Source organism: Canis lupus, chromosome X (genome assembly GCF_003254725.2).
Source record: "Canis lupus dingo isolate Sandy chromosome X, ASM325472v2, whole genome shotgun sequence".
In the NCBI taxonomy this organism is placed as follows: Eukaryota; Metazoa; Chordata; class Mammalia; order Carnivora; family Canidae; genus Canis; species Canis lupus.
Genome location: NC_064281.1, coordinates 93298712 through 93318857, shown reverse-complemented (window position 1 = coordinate 93318857; position 20146 = coordinate 93298712). Strand labels below are relative to the sequence as shown.

The following is a 20146-nucleotide window of genomic DNA, read 5'->3' as shown; positions in this document are numbered from 1 at the left end:
AGGTAATTTTGATAACTACCTTATCAAAAATTGATTGAACATGGGGCACATGGCTGGCTCAATTGGTAGAGCATATGACTCTGGATCCTAGGGTTGTGAGTTCAAGCCCCACACTGAGTGCAGAGCTTACTTAAAAAAGAGAAAAAAAATTATTGAAAAAATATATGTAGGTCTATTTCTGGACTCTATTCTGTTCCATTTCACTAAGTCAAAGTATACTTATGGACAAGGGATATTGCCAGTGGCTTGCTGGTGACATTCACCACTAGGCACTTTGGAGGCATGGGTATAAACAACAAAAACCATGTTGATTTGTAGCATATGCTGATGGCCAGCACATACATTTTCCAACCATGGTCAATTTCAAAGTACCCTGCACTGTAAATTCCAGCTGCCTCAGACTCCTCAAACTATAGTCTTTAGCTCCTCAACTCAGTGAGACTTCCATGTTTTGCTTGGGTACCCTCTCCGTGTGCTGAGGTTAGGAAAGTGCCTCTAGACAGAAAGCTGAGATGATCATCAAGATTACTTTGTTTCCCTTCTGTCAAAGATCACAGACCTGTATTGCTTCTAGTCCAAAGTCTGAAGAATTGTCATTTCATATATTTTGTACAATTTTCTAGTTGTCTATAGGAAGGAGTCTGTATCAGTTATTCCATCATGGTCAGAAATACTTCCCAATCAGCTTTAAATGCTTCACTGTTAAATATGAATAGTCATGAACCACCATATATTTGAGGACAGCCTCTAATGAAACACAGATCAAAATAAACAAAAGGAGGCACCTTGTAAGGGGACACCTGGGTGTCACATCTTGGTTTTGGCTCAGGTTGTGATCTCAGGGTAATGAGATCAAGCCCCATATCGGGCTCCACCCTCAGTGGGGAGTCTGCTTGAGAGTCTCATCCCTTCTCCCTCTGCTCCTCCTACTCGTGTTCACTCCCTAAATAAATTAAAAAATAAATAAATAAATAAATCTTTTGTAAAGAAGAACTTTGTAAGAAGCAGATAATACAAAAAGAAGGAAAAGTTTTTTAGAACTACAATATTTTTAGAGACTTAAGATATTGCATCTATAAAACAAGAAAAAGGATGCTGTAATAAAAGGAAAATTCAGACAATAAGTTTTATTTTTTTTTTTTTATGTTATTTTTTTAAATTTTTATTTATTTATGATAGTCTCACAGAGAGAGAGAGAGGCAGAGACACAGGCAGAGGGAGAAGCAGGCTCCATGCAATGGGAGCCTGATGTGGGATTCGATCCCAGGTCTCCAGGATCACACCCTGGGACAAAGGCAGGCGCCAAACCGCTGCGCCACCCAGGGATCCCGAGACAATAAGTTTTAGAAGTAAATATATATATAAATATGTGTATGTAAATATGTTCATGTGTGTATGTGTACATATATATGACATAAAAAGTATAGGCTGATAGAAAGTTGAAAATTTTTCCTAAAAAGTAGAACAAATGGACAAAGAGACAGTAGGAGAGAAATAATAAAATATGGACCAGTACAAGACATTAAATTAGAGGATCCCTGAGTGGCTCAGCAGTTTGGCACCTGCCTTTAGCTCAGGGTGTGATCCTGGAGTCCCGGGATCTAGTCCCATGTCAGGCTCCCTGCATGGAGCCTGCTTCTTCCTCTGCCTGTGTCTCTGCCTCTCTCCCTCTGTCTCTCATGAATAAATAAATAAAATCTTTTTAAAAAAGACATTATAGTACTTTCAAGGAAGATAGGAAATAAAAAGGATATTAAATCAAGAAAATTTCTACACTTAAGGGTCTTCATGGATTTATTTTTTTTAAAGAGTTTATTTATTCATGAGAGAGACACAGAGAGTGAGAGGTAGAGACACAGGCAGAGGGAGAAGCAGGCTCCATGCAGGGTGTCTGATGTGGGACTTGATTCTGGGTCTCCGGGATCACCCCCGAGTCAAAGGCAGATGCCCAACCGCTAAGCTACCCAGGCATCCCAGTCTTCATAGATTTACAAGACCCAGCACAATGATTAATACAACAAAGCACATCATCATGAAACTTTGGAATACCTAGAATGAAGAGAAGATTCTAAAACCTGTCAGATGGGATGCCTGGGTGGCTCAGTAATTGAGCGTGTCTGCCTTTGGCTCAGGTCATGATCCCGGGGTCATTGGATAGAGTCCTGCATCAGGCTCCCTTGCAGGGAGCCTGCTTCTCCCTCTGCCTATTTATCTGCCTCTGCCTCTTTCTCTGTGTGTCTCTCATGAATAAATAAATAAAATCTTTAAAAAAATTAAATAAAAAAATAAAACCTGTCAGAGAGTAAGATCATGAAATATACAATGGATTACAAAAGAGAATAACATGGAGCTTCTCAACAGCAACACTAGATGTAAAAGAAGACAAACACCTTCAAAATTCTAGGGAAAGTGATTTTTTTTTACCTCAAATGCCATAGCTCATATCAATCAAATATAAAGAAAGACCAAAGATATTTGAGACATGTAACATCTCAAAAAAAAAATAAAGGATGAGCTCCAGCAGAAAGGAGTAAACCAAGAAAGATGGCACTGTATAATCCAGAAAACAGACCCAGTACAGAAATCAAGTTGTTTTTTTATAATAGTGAGGGAAACTAGGATGACAGCTGTACAGCTAAACTAAAAAGCAAGCAACCAGTCCAGACTGAAACAGCATGATGGGGAACTTTAGGAGAGTGGTCCCCAAGGAAAAAAAAAAATAGAATTGACAAATTAACTCCTGTGCCTTCTTGAGTTTAAAATTCTACTTAGATTATGATAGTTATTTAGAAAACATGAGTCCATTTTCAATTCCAAAGAAAAATAGAATTTGTAAGAAACTGTCTTAGCTCATTCAAGATGCTATAAGAAAATACCACAGACTGGATAGCTTTTAAACCAGAAATTTATTTAACACATTTCTGGAGGCTAGAAGTCTAAGATCAGACTGCCAGCAAGGTCAGGTGAGAGTCTTCTGCATTGCAGATTCTCATTATAACCTCATATGACAAAAGGGATGAGGAAACCCTGTAAGATATTTTTTATGAGAACGCTAGCCCATTCATGAAGGGTCCACTCTCATGCTCTTATCACCTCCCAAAGGTTCCACCTCCAAATACCATCATTTTGGGGGGATTAAGATTTCAACATGAATTTTAGGGGGACACAGACATTCAGACCATGACAGAAAGAAAATCTTACTACATAGTTCAGTTGGCTGTCCACCATTTTTATATAGCTATAAATAGTAAATAATGATTTATCCATATATTGGGAGAATAGAAGGAAAAAATGTGTCAGTGAGGAGAGGGAGATTTTTGTAACAAAGTCTTCATAATCAATAGTATAAAATCAACAGATAATGCTAAAAGTTATAAAGTTTAAACACAATAAAACATGTTATTTTTAAAATATGAAGATAATAACAGAAGAAACAACTCAGTGGAACAGGAATCAAAAGTAATGAGGGCAGGTAGGAAGACTATTGTTTTTATATATGTGCCTAATAGCATAAGGTGACCTTTTAAACTGTGAGTACATGGGACGCCTGGGTGCCTAGTGGTTGAGCATCTGCCTTTGGCTCAGGGCGTGATCCCGGTCCCGGAGTCCCACATCTTGTTCCCTATGTGGAGCCTGCTTCTCTCTCTGCCTATGTCTCTTCCTCTCTCTCTCTGTACCTCTCATGAATAAATGAATAAAATCTTTTAAAAAATAAACTGTGAGTACACAATACTTTGGAAAAAATGTAAATTAGAAAAATAATATCTTCCTGGCACTATTTCTAATTTTGCCTTAAATGCAATACCTCAAAAATAGAAAGGTCAAAACATGATTAGAAGAAAGAAAGAGACCCAGCCTAGAACGCACCGCACCGGGAGAGGCAACTCCCCTGCTCCTTCCCTCCACCATGGAGTACCTCTCAGCCCTGAACCCCAGTGGCCTGCTCAGGTCAGTATCCAATATGAGCTCTGAGTTTGGCCGGAAAGTCTGGACTTCACCTCCACCACCCCAGCGACCCTTCCGAGTCTGTGATCACAAGCGGACTACCCGGAAAGGTCTGACAGCTGCCACCCGCCAGGAACTGCTGGACAAGGCAACAGAGGCCCTCCTGCTGAGTGGGATGTTAACATTGGTGCTGGAGGAGGATGGGACCGCTGTGGAGAGTGAGGACTTCTTCCAGCTTTTGGAGGATGACACGTGCCTGATGGTGCTGGAGTGTGGGCAGAGCTGGAGCCCCAGCAGGAGTGGGATGCTGTCATATGGCCTGGGCCGGGAGAAGCCCAAGCACAGCAAAGACATCGCCCGCATCACCTTCGACGTATACAAGCAAAACCCTCGAGACCTCTTTGGCAGCCTCAATGTCAAAGCCACATTCTATGGGCTCTACTCCATGAGTTGTGATTTTCAAGGACTTGGCCCAAAGAAAGTACTCAGGGAGCTCCTCCGCTGGACATCTGCACTGCTGCAAGGCCTAGGCCACATGCTGCTGGGAATTTCCTCCAGCCTTCGCCACCTAGTAGAAGGGGCCGAGCAGTGGCATTGGCAGCGGCAGGGTCGCCTCCATCCCTACTGAGAAGGGGCTCTGAGCTGCTCTCTGCCCCTACACTTGTTCCAAGACACACTGTAAGGACTCTGACAGCATCAGCTTTGGAGATCTGAGGATAGTGCAGATGAGAGAACTCACCCAATTTCCCCATGGTCTTCTGACCCCACTGCAACAGGTCCCATCGGCATAAGGCCTTATACCTCTAGCCTATACCCTTTCCCGAAGAATACTGTCTCTTCCTAGCCATCTTTCCAGCTTCCCCCTTACCCTAAAAGGCCACAAACCCATCCCCAAGCATCTTGATTCCACTCTGACCATTGCTACATCTAGATTTCTTGCAATTCTTCCTGTCCCTAAGCTTCCCAGTGCACTGGATTCAGCCTTTGACTTCACCTTGAGATCTCAATTTCTTTATATCCTTCTCCCCAAAATAACAAAAACATTTCCAATAAAAATATAAAAATAAAAAAAAATAAAAAAAAAGAAGAAGGAAAGAGATGAGATTTAATATACCTAGACTGAATTATTACTCAGTTATCTACCCACAACATTCATGCCTTTTTAATTCCTTCCAATGCTAGATCTTCAATCCAGACTCACTGGGTTCTGACATCAACAAAGATATGAGTTCAAATCCTGTATTATGAAAAATCCAAATGTTCTTTTCCCAAAAAGAGAGGCTACTAATAAATTATAACTATTGTTTTTGACAAGGTAGGCCAAGGTCACTGAGCTCTGCTCATAGAATTACATATCTTTGTTAAGGGAAAATGAGTAATATTTGGTGGTTTCCTAATTAAATTCCCTTAATTTTATTTTTTAAGGTTTTTATTTTAATTTTAAAGATTTTATTTACTCATGAGAGACACAGACAGAGACATAGGCAGAGGGAGAAGCAGGCTCCATGCAGGAAGCCTGATGTGGGACTTGATCCTGGGTCTCCATCCTGGGACTCCATGATCACATCCTGAGCCAAAGGCAGATGCTCAACTGCTGAGCCACCCAGGTGTCTCAAGGTTTTCATTTTAATTCCAGTTGGTTAACATACAGTGTTATATTAGTTTCAGGTATACAATATAGTGATTCAGTACTTCCATACAACACCTGGTACTCATCACAAGTGTACTCCTTAATCCCCATCACCTAATTACCCATCCCCACACCTCCCTCCCCTCTGGTGGCCATCCATCTGCTCTCTATAATTGTCTGTTTCTTGATTTCTCTCTCTCTTTTTCTCTTTGGTTTCTTAAATTCCACATATGAGTGAAATCATACAGTATTTGTCTCTCTCTGACTTATTTTGCTTAGCACAATACTATCTAGCTCCATCCATATCATTGCAAATGGTAAGATTCCATTCTTTTTTATGGCTGAATAATATTCCATTATATATATACCACTTCTTCTTTATCCATTCATCAGTCAGTGGACACTTGGGCTGCTCCAATATCTTGACTATTATAAATAATGCAGCTATAAACATAAGGGTGCATGTATCCCTTTGAATTAATGTTTCTGTGTCCTTTGGGTAAATACCCAATAGTGCAATTGCTTAAACATAGAGTAGTTTTAACTTTTTGAGGAACCTCCATACTGTTTTTCCACAGTGGCTGCACCAGATTGCATTCACCAACAGCGCACAAATGTTCCTTTTTCTCCATATCCGTGCTAACACCTGTTGTTTCTTTTTTTTTATTTTTATTTATTTATAATAGTCACAGAGAGAGAGAGAGGCAGAGACATAGGCAGAGGGAGAAGCAGGCTCCATGCACCGGGAGCCTGACATGGGATTCGATCCCGGGTCTCCAAGATCGCGCCCTGGGCCAAAGGCAGGCGCCAAACCGCTGCGCCACCCAGGGATCCCTAACACCTGTTGTTTCTTGTATTGTTGATTTTAGCCATTCGGAAAGGTATGAGGTCATATCTCATTGTAGTTTTGATTTGCATTGCCATGATGATAAGGGATGATGAACATCTTTTCATTTGTCTGTTGGTCATCTGGATGTTTCATTTAGAGAAATGTCTGTTCATGTTTTCTGCCCATTTGTTAATTGGATTATTTGTTTTTTGGGTGTTGAGTTGTATCAGTTCTTTATATATTTTGGATACAAACCCTTTATCAGATGTGTCATTTGCAAATATCTTCTCCTATTCCATAGGCTGCCTTTTCATTTTGTTGATTGTTTCGTTCACTGTGCAGAAGTTATTTATCGGACGTAGTTCCAATAATTTATTTTTGCTTCTGTTTGCCTTGCCTCAGGAGACATATCTAGAAAAAAGTTGCTATGGCTGATGTCAAAGAGGTTACTGCCTGTGTTTTCTTCCAGGATTTCTATGGTTTCAGGTCTCACACTTAGGTCTTTAATCCATTTTGAATTTATTTTTGTATATAGAGTAAGAAAGTGGTCCAGTTTCTTTCTCTTGCATGTTGTCATCCTATTTCCCAAACACCACTTGTTGAAGAGACTGTCCTTTACCAATTGGATATTTTTTCCTGCTTTGTCAAAGATTAATTGGCCTTGGAGTTGCAGGCTTAGTTCTGGGTTTCACTCACAGTAAATTACAGGCCTAGACTCTTACATGCTGTCTGTTTCCATATTTGGGGATAACCTAGCCTGCCTGTTGCACTGTGTTGACTCTGCATGTGAGTGTGTGCCTGCCTCACCCCAGTTACACCAGAGTCTACTTGCACGCGTCAGTCTTTCCAAGTCAACCCCTTCTTTTTTTTAAGATTTTATTTATTTATTCATGAGAGACACAGAGAGAGAGAGGCAGAGACATAGGTAGAGGGAGAAGCAGGCTCCCTGCGGGGAACCTGATGCAGGACTCGATCCCAGGACTCCAGGATCACGACCTTCACCAAAGGCAAACGCTCAACCACTAAGCCTGCCAGGCGTCCCAAGTCAACCCCTTCTTTTTTTTTTTTTTTTTTTTTTTCCAAGTCAACCCCTTCTTGTTTTAAGATGTGACACTAGTTCTGAGCTCTGGGGCCTCACTGAGTCTGGCCACCAACCTTTCAAGCTCTTAAACACAGTAAAGCTCTGAATGGGGTTCAGAACAAGACTCTCCAAAATGTGCTACTTTATGGCACTATTTGTGAGCTGAAGGTAATCAAGACCCAGAAGACCCAAGAAAAATTTTTGCTTCTCCCCAAACTACCTAAATGAATTTAGATAAGGGGACTGGTTCAGGAAGAGAGCTTATTTCTAAGAGATAACTTTTGTATCTGAATGACCTATTGGTAGGACAGGACAAACATCTAATTACCAAATAATCTGCTCTTCTTATCAACCTGTGAATCATCCTCCTCCTCTTTGAAGCCCCAGGCCCCTGTCCCATTCCTTAGCTCAAGATGGCACATAAGCCTCAATTACGCAGCTTGTCCTTGGGTCTCACTGTCTTCCTGGGGTCCTCATACATAAATAAGTAAATTTGTTTTTCTCTTGTTAAACTGCTCTATGTTAATTTTCTCAAATATTTATTTATTTATGAGAGAGAGTGAGCATGATCAGGGGGAGGGGCAAAGGGAGAGGGAGAGAGAGAATCTCAAGCAGACTCCTTTTTGAGCACAGAGCCCAGCACAGGGTCCAGTCTCATGACCCCAAAATTATGACCTGAGCCAAAACCAAGAGTTGGATGCTTAACCAACTGAGACACTGAGGTGCCTTGCCCCAAAATTGCCCTATGTTAATTTGATTTTTATATTAGTGAAAAATCCAAGAAGGATAGAGGAAAAAATCTTCTTCCCCAACAGCTCCACAGATTTTTTTCGACTCTTTTTTATACATGAATTCACTACAGAAAAGCTACATTTAACTTGGCTTTCTTTCAAGGAATATAGTTACTGGATTCAGTTTAGCCAAGTATCATAGCAAAAATATTCTAACTTGGATTATTACGGTGTTTGTACTTCCATTGCAGTGGTTTTCAGATTTTAGTATGTATAAGAATATCCAGAGGGGTCGCTAAACTGCATTTTCTTAGGTCTAATCCCCTTCCCAAAAGATTTTAAGTCAGTGGGTCTAGGATGGAGTCCAGAAATCTGTAGTATATATAAGCACACAGGTCATTCTGATGTCAGAGGTGCTGTGGTCCACACTTTGAAATACTATACTTACTAGTTTTCAATAAAGCCCTCATGGATCCACTCACATAATAGGAACACAAATTCTCCTTTCAGTGCTTTGAAGAATATGCATCTAGAAGTCTGTTTTTCTCCTCTGATGGCATTAAATGCAAAAAAGAAGGAAATCAAGAGCTAAACCGTTGGTACTGTCCCTTTAAAGATCATCATTATTCTGAAAATGAAATGTTTGCTTCCTTCCTTCACAAAGAAAAAGTTCTGCTTGCCGTGGGAGTAAAAGGTGTTATGATTGCAAAATTTTTGTTCACCAGACAAATTCCAGTCCTTTCATATGGCTTTAGACAATGCTCTCTCTTAACTGTTTGTACAGCACTTCAAAATCCTGAGGAGGTGGTTGCAGTGTGGGCTAATGCCAGTGTTATTTAGAGAACATGCAAACAGAATCAAGACTTAGCGCTGCTCAAGGGGACAGAACAGTGGCCTCCCAAGCAATAGAGCCATTGAGTCATGCTCATCTCTCTTAAAAGGGTGGTAAGTGAATTACTTCGTGAGTTCAAAGACCAGAATCTGGCACAAACACTTCTTGGGATGCTCTCCCTACCCCTGGTCGTAGGCTCTTATAAGATCCAAGGTAATGAAAGAAATATGAGAATTCAGTTGCAGCTCTGACACTTTATTGACTATAAGACCTTGAGCAAATCATTTTACTGGTCTAAGCTTATATAATTATGATGACAATATTTACCTCACAGGATGGTTGTGAAAATTAAGTTTCATTTATGATAATATATAGCAGAGTACTTGGCAGTAAACTGCTGCAACATTCATTTTTTATTCCTTTCTCATAATTTGGTTTGAAGTCATTGCTATACCAATCCCTCAAGGGCAGTGAGCTTCTATAGCCACTGTTTAGCTCAGAGCAACACCCTTTCCAATGGACACTGTATGCCATTTAATAAGGCCGACTTTATGGGCTGGCAGTTAGGAAGAGTTGCATTGTAATCATCAGTTACCAGTATAGAATGACAGAGTAGCAAGCAAGTTATGGTTTTAATGCTGAGGATACTTTTCTTTTTCTTAAAAATTTTAACCCACCTATTTTCACATGTTTTAAATCATGTTCAAAAATTAGATAAAACAAAACTTGGATTTACTTAATAGATCAATTAAAGCAAAGGCTCTCAGTGGTACAAGGGAGGCCATGCAGTTTTTCTGAAAACCTAATAAATGATCAAATCCTTTCACCTCTGGAGAAAAATACACATACACACTAAATTATTCATTCAGATGATGGAGGTTTACAGACTCCCCACAGACCATCGACAAAACCCAGGCTAAGAAACCCTAATATGTGCACCATCACTCACTTACCATACTTTCCCTAGTAAAGTAGGAGCCTAAGCCCTTCCTAACCCTAAGAGCAACCTGGAAGGCTGTTAAAACCCCATAGAAGACTTGTGTGGGCTCCTTTAACAGACACTTAGGTTCTCACAATGACTACATGCAGCATATGTCTAGGCAATGATGGGGTTGCCATGGTGAGGTGATTAGGAACTCAGTTTTGTAGTTTAGCCAATATGTTTTCCAGCTTCTGTAAATCAGGCCAAATGGAACACAGGTTGGGGAGAAGAGTTCAAAGAAAATGAAGTTTTCTTGAAGGGTCTCATTCAAAGTTTAGGGGTCATTTTCTCCACATTGCTTGCAATATGACAAGTATACTGGAAAATGCTTCTACTCCATTGTCAAGAACTGCTCCCTACCTTCCTAGTTCTGCTTTTTTGCTAATGGGGATTTCAGAATAGCAACCTGTCCACGCTCTGATTCTCAGATATCAAGAGTCAAACAGTGAGAGATCTGTTTTCCAGGTGACAAACGCTGGGGGAGGCAAAGATAAAATAGGCTGCATACAGCAAATAACAAGAATCAGACATCAGACAAAAAGCAAGTGGTAAACTATGTTCAATTAACTTCTATTATTACATATTTTTTAAACTTTCAGTGTAGGCATGGCATGGTTATTCTTAACCCATCTCCCTCCTACAGAGAGCTATGTTTTAAGGGTCGGAACACAGTATCATTCAGATATAAAGATAACAATCCTGGCCTTCCCCAAGAAAATGTGAATGCAGAGTTTCTCCTCCTTAAGAATCATTCCTAGTCCTTCAACCCTTGTGATTAAAGATATGCTTTTGAGGTATGCCTGGCTGGCTCAGTCAGTAAAATATGCAACTCTTGATCTTGGGGTTGTAAGTTCAAGCCCCGCGTTGGGTATGGAGATTACTTTAAAAAAATAAAATCTTAAAAAAAATGTTTTTGAGAGAATGCTGGTCAAGTCAAGTCAGGAGTGCAAGCTGTGGCTGAAGAACAAGACATATGTAGTTCTAGGCGGGGATGATATACAAAGAGAACATTAAGGTCAATGGTAGCTCTGAAAAGAAAATTAGCTTGAGTGATTTTGCATGATTTTCAAAATGATTCTGAAATTAATTCGTAAAGAATACATTGAAATGTGACGGAAAAAGGAGAAATTGAAAGAGAACCTTAGAACTGCAAAAATAGGATTCATCTTGTTATAATATTCAGCCAACACAGGAAAGCACCTCTTAACTTAATGTCTTCAGAAATGAGAACCACTGAGATATACAAACAACAGTTATGCCACCTATTCATGGGACTTAAAGGATGAATACAAATATATCCACCAATAGGGAAAATAGGCTTTGAACTTTTCAAGGGTTGGTCCTGCATTTTCTGTTCTACTCTGGCTATATTTCCTTCCTAAAAGACCCTATCTAGTCCCAGGCTTTAAACACCATCTATATACCAATTATTCTCAAATTTATTTCTCCAGCCCTGACTTCCTCCAGATTTATATACTCAACTGTCTACTTCATTGCAATTCTCAGGGTAACCAATAAAAAATAACTAAAATAGGGATCCCTGGGTGGCGCAGCGGTTTAGCGCCTGCCTTTGGCCCAGGGCGCGATCCTGGAGACCCGGGATCGAATCCCACGTCGGGCTCCCGGTGCATGGAGCCTGCTTCTCCCTCTGCCTGTGTCTCTGCCTCTCTCTCTCTCTCTGTGTGACTATCATAAATAAATAAAAATTAAAAAAAAAGAATAAAAAAAAATAACTAAAATATATAGAGAAAATAAAATGAGAAGGGAATCAAAATGGTACCCAAAAAACCCACAATAGGCAATACTGAAGAAAATGAGGAACAAAAATAATATAAGCAATATAGAAAATAGCAAAATGGCAAAATTAAGTCTTTCCTTTAAAAAAAATCTTAAAATACACATTTATTTATGTAGTTTTTCCTTTCTTTCTTTGTTATTGTTTTTTTTAAGATTTTATTTAATTATTCATGAGAGACAGAGAGAGACAGAGACATAGGCAGAGGGAGAAGCAGGCTCCCTGTGGGGCGCACAATGTGGGACTTGATCCCAGGACCCCGAGATCACAACCTGAGCCAAAGGCAGAGGCTCAACCACTGAGCACCCCTGGTGCCCAATTTTTATTTATTTTTTTAGTATTAAGTTTTCCCTTATCAATACACAGATTAAATGTAAATCAGTTAAACTCACCTCTTAAAAGGCAGATTGGCAGTATGTATTTAAAAAATGATTCATCTATATCTTATCTACAACAGACTCACTTTAGAACTAAAGACAGAAATATGTTTAAAATAAAAGAATGGAAAAAATTTATTCCATGCAAAAAGTAAACAAAAGAGAGCTTGAGTGGCTATACTAATAGCAGACAAAATAGACTTTAAGTCAAAAGTTGTTATGAGACCAAAAAATGACATCATATATTGATAAAAGCTCAATTCATCCAGAAGATAAAATAATTACAGACATACACAAATAAAAGAGCCCCAAAAATACGTGAAACAATCATTGACAAAATTGAAGAGAAAAATAGGCAGTTCTATAATAATAGTTGGAGACTTCAATTCTCTACTTTCAATAATCAATAGACATCTAGACCAAAGTTCAATAGCGAAATAGAGGATTTAAGATTTTTTTATTTTATTTATTTATTTTTTAAGATTTTATTTATTTATTCATAGACACAGAGAGGGAGAGGCTGAGACACAGGGAGAGGGAGAAGCAGGCTCCATGCAGGGAGCCTGACATGGGACTGGATCCCGGGTCTCCAGGATCACACCCCAGGCTGCAGGCGGCGCCAAACCGCTGCGCCTCTAGGGCTGCCCGGAAATAGAGGATTTAAACAACAGTATAAACCAAAAATACACCTAACAAACATACAGAACACTTCACCTGTAAACAGAATACATATCCTTCTCAAGTGCACATGGAATATTCTTCAGGATAGACCATATTTTAGGCTGCAAGTCTCAATAAATTTAAAAAGATAGAAATTATACAAAATATCTTCTCTGACCAAAATGAAATGACTCTAGAAATCAAGAACAAGGAAAACTGGAAAATTCACAAATGTGTGGAAATTAACATACTCTTAACGAATGGGTAAAAGAAAGCAAATTACAAGGGAACTCAGAAAATACTTTGATACAAATAAAAATGAAAACACAGCATACCAAAACTTACAGGAGGCAGTGAAAGCAGTGCTCAGAAAAAAATGCATACCCCTAAATGCTACATTAAAACAAGAACTATTTCTCATGGGATCCCTGGGTGGCGCAGCGGTTTGGCGCCTGCCTTTGGCCCAGGGCGCGATCCTGGAGACCCGGGATCGAATCCCACGTCGGGCTCCCGGTGCATGGAGCCTGCTTCTCCCTCTGCCTGTGTCTCTGCCTCTCTCTCTCTCTCTCTCTGTGACTATCATGAATAAATAAATAAAATCTTTAAAAAAAAAAAAAAAAAAAAAGAACTATTTCTCAAAGTAATAACCCAACTTTATGCCTTAAGGAATTAGAAAAAAGAAAAGTAAACTAAACTCAAAGCTAGCAGAAGAAATAATGAAAAGCAGAGATCAGTGAAATACAGAATAGAAAATCAAAGAGTCATAAAACAAAAAGTTGGTTTATTTAAAAGATCATCAAAAGTGACAAAGCTTTACCTAGACTGAGAAAAAAAATCTAAATAATGAAAATCAGAAATAATGATTTTTTTTTAGAAATACTGATTTCTGAGGCAATATTATTCCAAACTTCAGAGAAATTTAAAAAATTATAAATGAATATTTTGAATAATTTTACACCAGTAAATCACCAAACTACTAAATTTAATTTTTTTTTTATTTTTATTTATTTATGATAGTCACAGAGAGAGAGAGGAGGCAGAGACACAGGCAGAGGGAGAAGCAGGCTCCATGCACCGGGAGCCTGATGTGGGATTCGATCCCGGGTCTCCAGGATCGCGCCCTGGGCCAAAGGCAGGTGCCAAACCGCTGCGCCACCCAGGGATCCCAACCAAACTACTAAATTGACTTAAGATGAAATAGAAAATCTATGGAGCAACTGGGTGGCTCAGTCAGTTAAGTGTTGGACTCTTGATTTTGGCTCAGATCATGACCTGATCTCAGGGTCATGAGATGGAGCTGGTGTCAGGGTTCTGAGCTCACTGGGGAGTCCACTTGAGATTCTTTCTCTCCCTTTCTCTTTGCCCCCCTCCTTGCATGCTTGCACTCTCTCTCTCTCTCTCAAATAAATAAGCAAATAAATATTTTTAGTATATGTGCTGCCGAAGCGAGCACAATAAGCAAATAAATAAATAAAATTTAAAAAATAGATAAAATAGAAAATCTGAACATACCTGTGATAAGTAAGAAGATCAAACCAATAATCCAAAACCTCTCAACAAAAAAAGTCCAGGCTTCACTAGTAAATTCTACCAAACATTTAAAGAAAAATTAACATTATCAGCATCCTCTTTTCTCAAGTATTATTGATCTCTCAGGTGTAAGAATATACAAAGTTCCTTCTTGTCATGCATTTCAGTTCCTAGAACCCTTTTCTCTCAAATCTTTTATTCTTTTTAAGATTTTATTTATTTACTCATGAGAGACACAGAGAGAGAGGCAGGGACACAGGCAGAGGGAGAAGCAGGCTCCACGCAGGGAGCCCGACGTGGGATTCGATCCCGGGTCTCCAGGATCACACCCTGGGCCAAAGGCAGCACTAAATTGCTGAGCTACTGGGGCTTCCCCCATTTGTTTTTTTTAGAACCCTTTTCTGTCAAATCTTTATTTTTTTTTAATTTTTATTTATTTATGATAGTCACAGAGAGAGAGAGAGAGAGAGAGAGAGAGAGGCAGAGACACAGGCATAGGGAGAAGCAGGCTCCATGCACCAGGAGCCCGACGTGGGATTCGATCCTGGATCTCCAGGATCGCGCCCTGGGCCAAAGGCAGGTGCTAAATCGCTGTGCCACCCAGGGATCCCTCAAATCTTTAAACAATTGGCTTATTCTTATCCTCAGATCTCAGTTTGTTTCTCCTTCATGGAGGCCTTCCTAAATCATGCTAACAGGTTCTTTAATAAACAGCACACTGTAAAAAAAAATAATAAAAAAAAAATAAAATAAAATAAACAGCACACTGTTTATTTCAGAACACTTACCCTGAAACTAACCTTCCTCATTTACTTGTTTGCCATTTAATCTTGTTTGTCTTCTCTCTAAATTGAAGTGCTATGAAGGCAGAAGCCTGGTTCATCTTATTCTCAGTTGTGTAGCCAGAGCCTAGCAAAATATCTGACACATAGTAGGCATTCAGTGAATTTTAGTGAATTAATAAGTAAAAGGAAACATTTTATACAACTCTTAGACATTAGGGGTGCCTGGCTGGCTCAGTTGGAAGAGCATGTGACTCTTGATCTCAGGGGAGGGGGTGTCATGAGTTCAATCCCCATATTGGATGTAGAGATTACTTAAATAATTTTTTTAAAACCCCTTAGATATTAATCAGTGACTAAAAGTTTGACATAAGAAATAACTAGGTTTCAACTTCATATTTAGCAAACTAAAATACATTTGTCTCTGATCTATTCCATTTCTCCCCCCTCCAACCTTTTAAAGATATCAATTATTAAATATTCCCCTAGAAATTTAAGGTGAAGAATGATTTTTTTCTCACTGTAGCTAAATATTATCTTGGCATTACTAAATATCCTTTGGCATTACTCTTCAGACAACCAAATATCATAGTCCCTTTAAGGAGGCTACTAAAAAAGGCCAAATTACTAATGCTTTATTTGGCCATAAACTTAAAATAATAAACAAAAGTCATTCTAGATACTATTAATAAGTAATAGTAAATATATCAGTATTCCCTAAAGGGAGATCCTGACTAGTAAGACACTGCCTGAGTGTTAAGCATATCAGCCTCAGACACAGAGTTTATTCTCAGCCTACATTCTCACAAGAGTCTCCGACCACGCTGAAATGAGAGGAGAAATGACAGCTTCATTTCAGCCACATTTTCTCTTTTTTAAAATATTTTATTTATTTATTCATGAGAGACACAGAGAGAGAAAGGCAGAGACATAGGCAGAGGGAGAAGCAGGCTCCATGCAGGGAGCCTTATGCAGGACTCAATCCCCGACTCCAGGATCACACCCTGAGCCAAAGGCAGATGCTCAAACTCTGAGCCACCCAGGTGTCCCTGAGCCACATTTTCAAAAGGCAATTTGCCTGATTTTTTTTTTTTTTTGAGAGAGAGAGCACAAGCAGGGGGTGAGGAGGGACAGAGGGAGAGAGAGAATCCCAAGCAGGCTCCATGCCTAGCGTAGAGCCTGGTGCAAGGCTTGATCTAGCGACCCTGAAATCATGACCCAAACTGAAATCAAGAGATGAACACTTAACCAACTGAGCCATCCAGTTACCCCTTGCCTGATTTTTTTTTTTTTGTTAAAGATTTTATTTATCCATTTGACACAGAGAGAGAGAGCACAAGCAGGGGGAGCAGCAGGCAGAGAGAGAGGGAAAAGCAGGCTCCAGGTGAAGCAGGGAGCCTGATAACAGTGCTCGATCACAGGACCTCAGGATCATGACCTGAGCCAATGGCAGATGCTCAACCAGCTAAGCCACCCAAGTGCCCTGCCTGATTTTTTAAAATGCTGGTTTAGATTTCTAAAACTATTACCCACAATTGTCAAATGGCCAGAAATTCTGAACAAGTATCTTATAATCCTGTGAGTTCTCACAATAAAAATGACCCCAAAATTTAGTTGAGGCACTTGTACTACTATGAAGTCCCTAAACACTAAAAGATTACCCAGTTCCACACTTTACTTAGAGGTCAGAAAGGGAAAAAACAAATTAAATATTGTCAGCATTTAGGACCCATCACATAACTAGAAATACTCTCCCTAAAAATGTTCATCATTTTAGCTAACACGTATTGAATGCTTACAATGGACCAGGTTTTTCTAAGGGTTTATAATTTTTATTGCATATAAATCAACAATAATTCAAAAAGGCAAGTACTACCATGATGCTCACTTTACCACTGAAGAAACCAAGGCTCTGAAAGGTTAGATAACTTGCCAGAGGCTAACAAGTAGTTAACAGAAAAGCTAGCAGTAGAAGCCATGTAGTCTATTCCTTTGACAGTATTATCTAAAGGGGTTATACATTGAGGCACTGGTTGGCACAGTTGGTAGAGCATATGACTCTTGATCTTGGGGTTGTAAGTTCAAGCCCAAGGTAGGTGTAGAGTTTACTTAAATAAAAATAAACAAAATAAAGAGGATATGGATTCTACATCTTAATACATCAACATTCACTCAATAGACTCAGTTAATATGCACAACTCTAGTAGTCTTACCCTTACTTTTCTGTCCTTTTTCCAATTGAAAATCCTGAGCAACAGCAGTTAAGATGCTTATAGCAAAAGCTATCATTTCATGTTGAAAAAGAAGGGGAGAAAATTCTATGAACTATAAAAAAGTGATTGCATTTCCAGGATAGTAGCAAACCATATACCCCTAGGTTACCTTGTTGTGGTCATAAAGTCTGCCAGTTACAACACTATTTCTGTAACTTTTGTAGCCTTGGACTACAGTTTACTATTATTGACCTCAAAGCTAATCACTGTATCTATCTCCACTCTAACAAAAACCACTTTAGGATAAGTGCAAGAGCTAAGTCTTCATTTGGTGCAAGGATAACTCAGGCTTCCAATTTCTGTTTCTATTTCCACCTTGGTATAAGTGCCATATCTTTCAGCAGACATAATCATATAAGCCATTAATGGGTATCACCTCAGGAGGAGTCAGAGGATGAGATCCAACACAAAGCCTCTTCTGCAATCTCCCACCAGCATTAGAGAGCCCATTAATCCTAGGCAGTTCTGCTTTCCTTCAAAGAGATAAAGGAGCTCCTATTTCCAAGGAGATCAGGGATAGATGAGGTGAGAGGCAGCAATGACTTTTATAGTGACAAGAATATTTATTACCTAGTAATAAAAGTATTCTTGTGTTTTAATATAATTATTCTGATGCCATATCAAAATAGCTACATCAAAATAACTCCAGTTTCTAAAATGGCTATATCTAATTATTCCCTAGACTTCTGATTCTGTGATAAGATGGAGGAGGAAATGTACTTCTCCATATTCCTTTCACTAAGTATAATTACCAACCATAAACATTATATATAAAAACATAAGATGACTCTGAGAGGTGGAGAGAATAAAGACTAGGTAGGGACCTTGAGACTTATGGAATGGCATGATGTTAAATTCCCTTAGTTTTCCTTTTGCCTAATATATCCTGGATTGGATGCAGTAGAATCTTGTAACCAGGACACACCCATGAATGTAGACTAAAAGTGCTCCAAGTAAAACCTGTTGTCTCTAGCCAAAGGACCAGGATAAAGGCAGCCTGGTAAGACAGAAAACTTTTAGACAATAATCACCTTATTCTAGCCAAGTATCATGGGATAAAAATTGTGGTTACACACTACCCATGACAGAATAAGCCAGGTAGGAAACATAGACTTCTACCTTTACAAAGCTATAACTAGTCATCTCTTCCCCTATACTAGGTTGGTGACAAAAAAGGGCAGAGTAGACAGCCAGAATTTTCATTCTGACCAGTGGTAAAGAGGCCACCCCCCCTTCCATGGTGATGGTAGAGACCATGTCAGGAGCAGTAATGAGACACCCTTTCTCCTCTCAGCCAAGGTAATGTCAGCAGACTTGAAATTTTATCCCTGTCCAAAAATAAGGCTCTTACTCGTAGAATGTTAAAGGAGGCCTAGTAGGAAATATGCATTTCCATCCCTAATTGGCAGTAATGAGGCAACATACCATTTCTCACACTTGTGTGGTAACTGAGGAGTCCTATAAAAGTTTAATAAGATCCAGAGTCTCATAACATAATAGCCCCAATTACCGGGATACACAAATATAATCATTTATCATACTAAGAATCAGGAAAATCTGAATGAGGAAAAGAAAACCATCAGATTAAAACAAGAAGACACAAAGAATAGAATTATGTGACAAGGATGACAGTCATCATAGTGTTTCAATGAAAAATTGTGTAGAAGGTTGACAAAAATGAAAAGTTAGAAAGTCCCAAAGTTCCCATCAAATATAGTGTCCCAGTAAAAGAAAAAAAATAGAAGACATAAAGAAAAATCAAATTTCAGAACTGGAAATATAATTACCAAAATGAAAAATTGCTAGAAGGAGCCAACAGCAGAACAGTGTTGATAGGGAAAAGAATGGGTGGATATAAAGATAGGATAGTAGAAATTACCCATTCTGAGAAATATGAGCAGGAACTCAGGAAGACAGCTTATCAAACCTGCCACAGTGACAAAAACAAACTCTGTTTGAAGACCCAGTGTCAGTAAATTCACCAACATGATGATGAAAGAAGGAAACAAAGTACTAGCCAAATCCCTAATGATGCAGACTCTAGAAGCTGTGAAAAAGGAGTTTGAGAAGTACCATGCTGCTTCTGCATAGGAATAGGCAACCATCCAATGCAACCCCTACACCATCTTCCACCAAGCACTGAAAAACTATGAGCCTGTGATTGGGCTGGTACCCATCTTCAGAGATGGCCATTTCTACCAAGTCCCTGTGCCACTAACTGATCAGCATCATTGCTTCCTGGTCATGAAGCAGATGATTACTGAGTTCAGAGAGAAGAAACACTGGTGGATGCTTATGCCAGAGAAGTTGTCAAATAAGCTGCTGGAGGCTTTTCACAGACAGGGCCCTGTGAGCAAGAAGAAGCTTGACATGCACAAAATGGCCAAGGCCAACCATTCCCTGGCTCACTACTGCTAGTGATAGATGGAGGGTACAGGTTCAAGGAAGAGCCCAGGGCCCTCTGCTGCAAGAAACAACAAGACCCACTAACATGGTGAAAAACACTTATGTGTTAAGGATATAGCTCCTTTTTAAAGGCAGGCCTCGGGATCCCTGGGTGGTGCAGTGGTTTGGCGCCTGCCTTTGGCTCAGGGCGTGATCCTGGAGACTCCGGATCAAATCCCACGTCAGGCTCCCGGTGCATGGAGCCTGCTTCTCCCTCTGCCTGTGTCTCTGCCTCTCTCTCTCTCTGTGTGACT

General features: G+C 39.5%; 1 protein-coding gene and 1 pseudogene across 1 annotated transcript; both read left to right on the top strand.

The window, feature by feature from the left end:
• Positions 1 to 3855: 3855 nt before the first annotated feature.
• Positions 3856 to 5017, top strand: LOC112649223 (cell death activator CIDE-B). The gene has a single exon (XM_025431379.3). It carries the CDS (start codon positions 3908 to 3910, stop codon positions 4571 to 4573), a length of 666 nt encoding a protein of 221 aa, XP_025287164.1. The 5' UTR covers positions 3856 to 3907; the 3' UTR covers positions 4574 to 5017.
• A 5106-nt stretch (positions 5018 to 10123) lies between these two features.
• On the top strand, positions 10124 to 19865 carry LOC112649095 (28S ribosomal protein S7, mitochondrial-like; annotated as a pseudogene).
• The last annotated feature ends 281 nt before the right edge of the window (positions 19866 to 20146 follow it).

Excerpts from the sequence above, each read along its gene's own strand:
- LOC112649223 (XM_025431379.3), top strand. The coding sequence starts at position 3,908 with ATGGAGTACCTCTCAGCCCTGAACCCCAGTGGCCTGCTCAGGTCAGTA.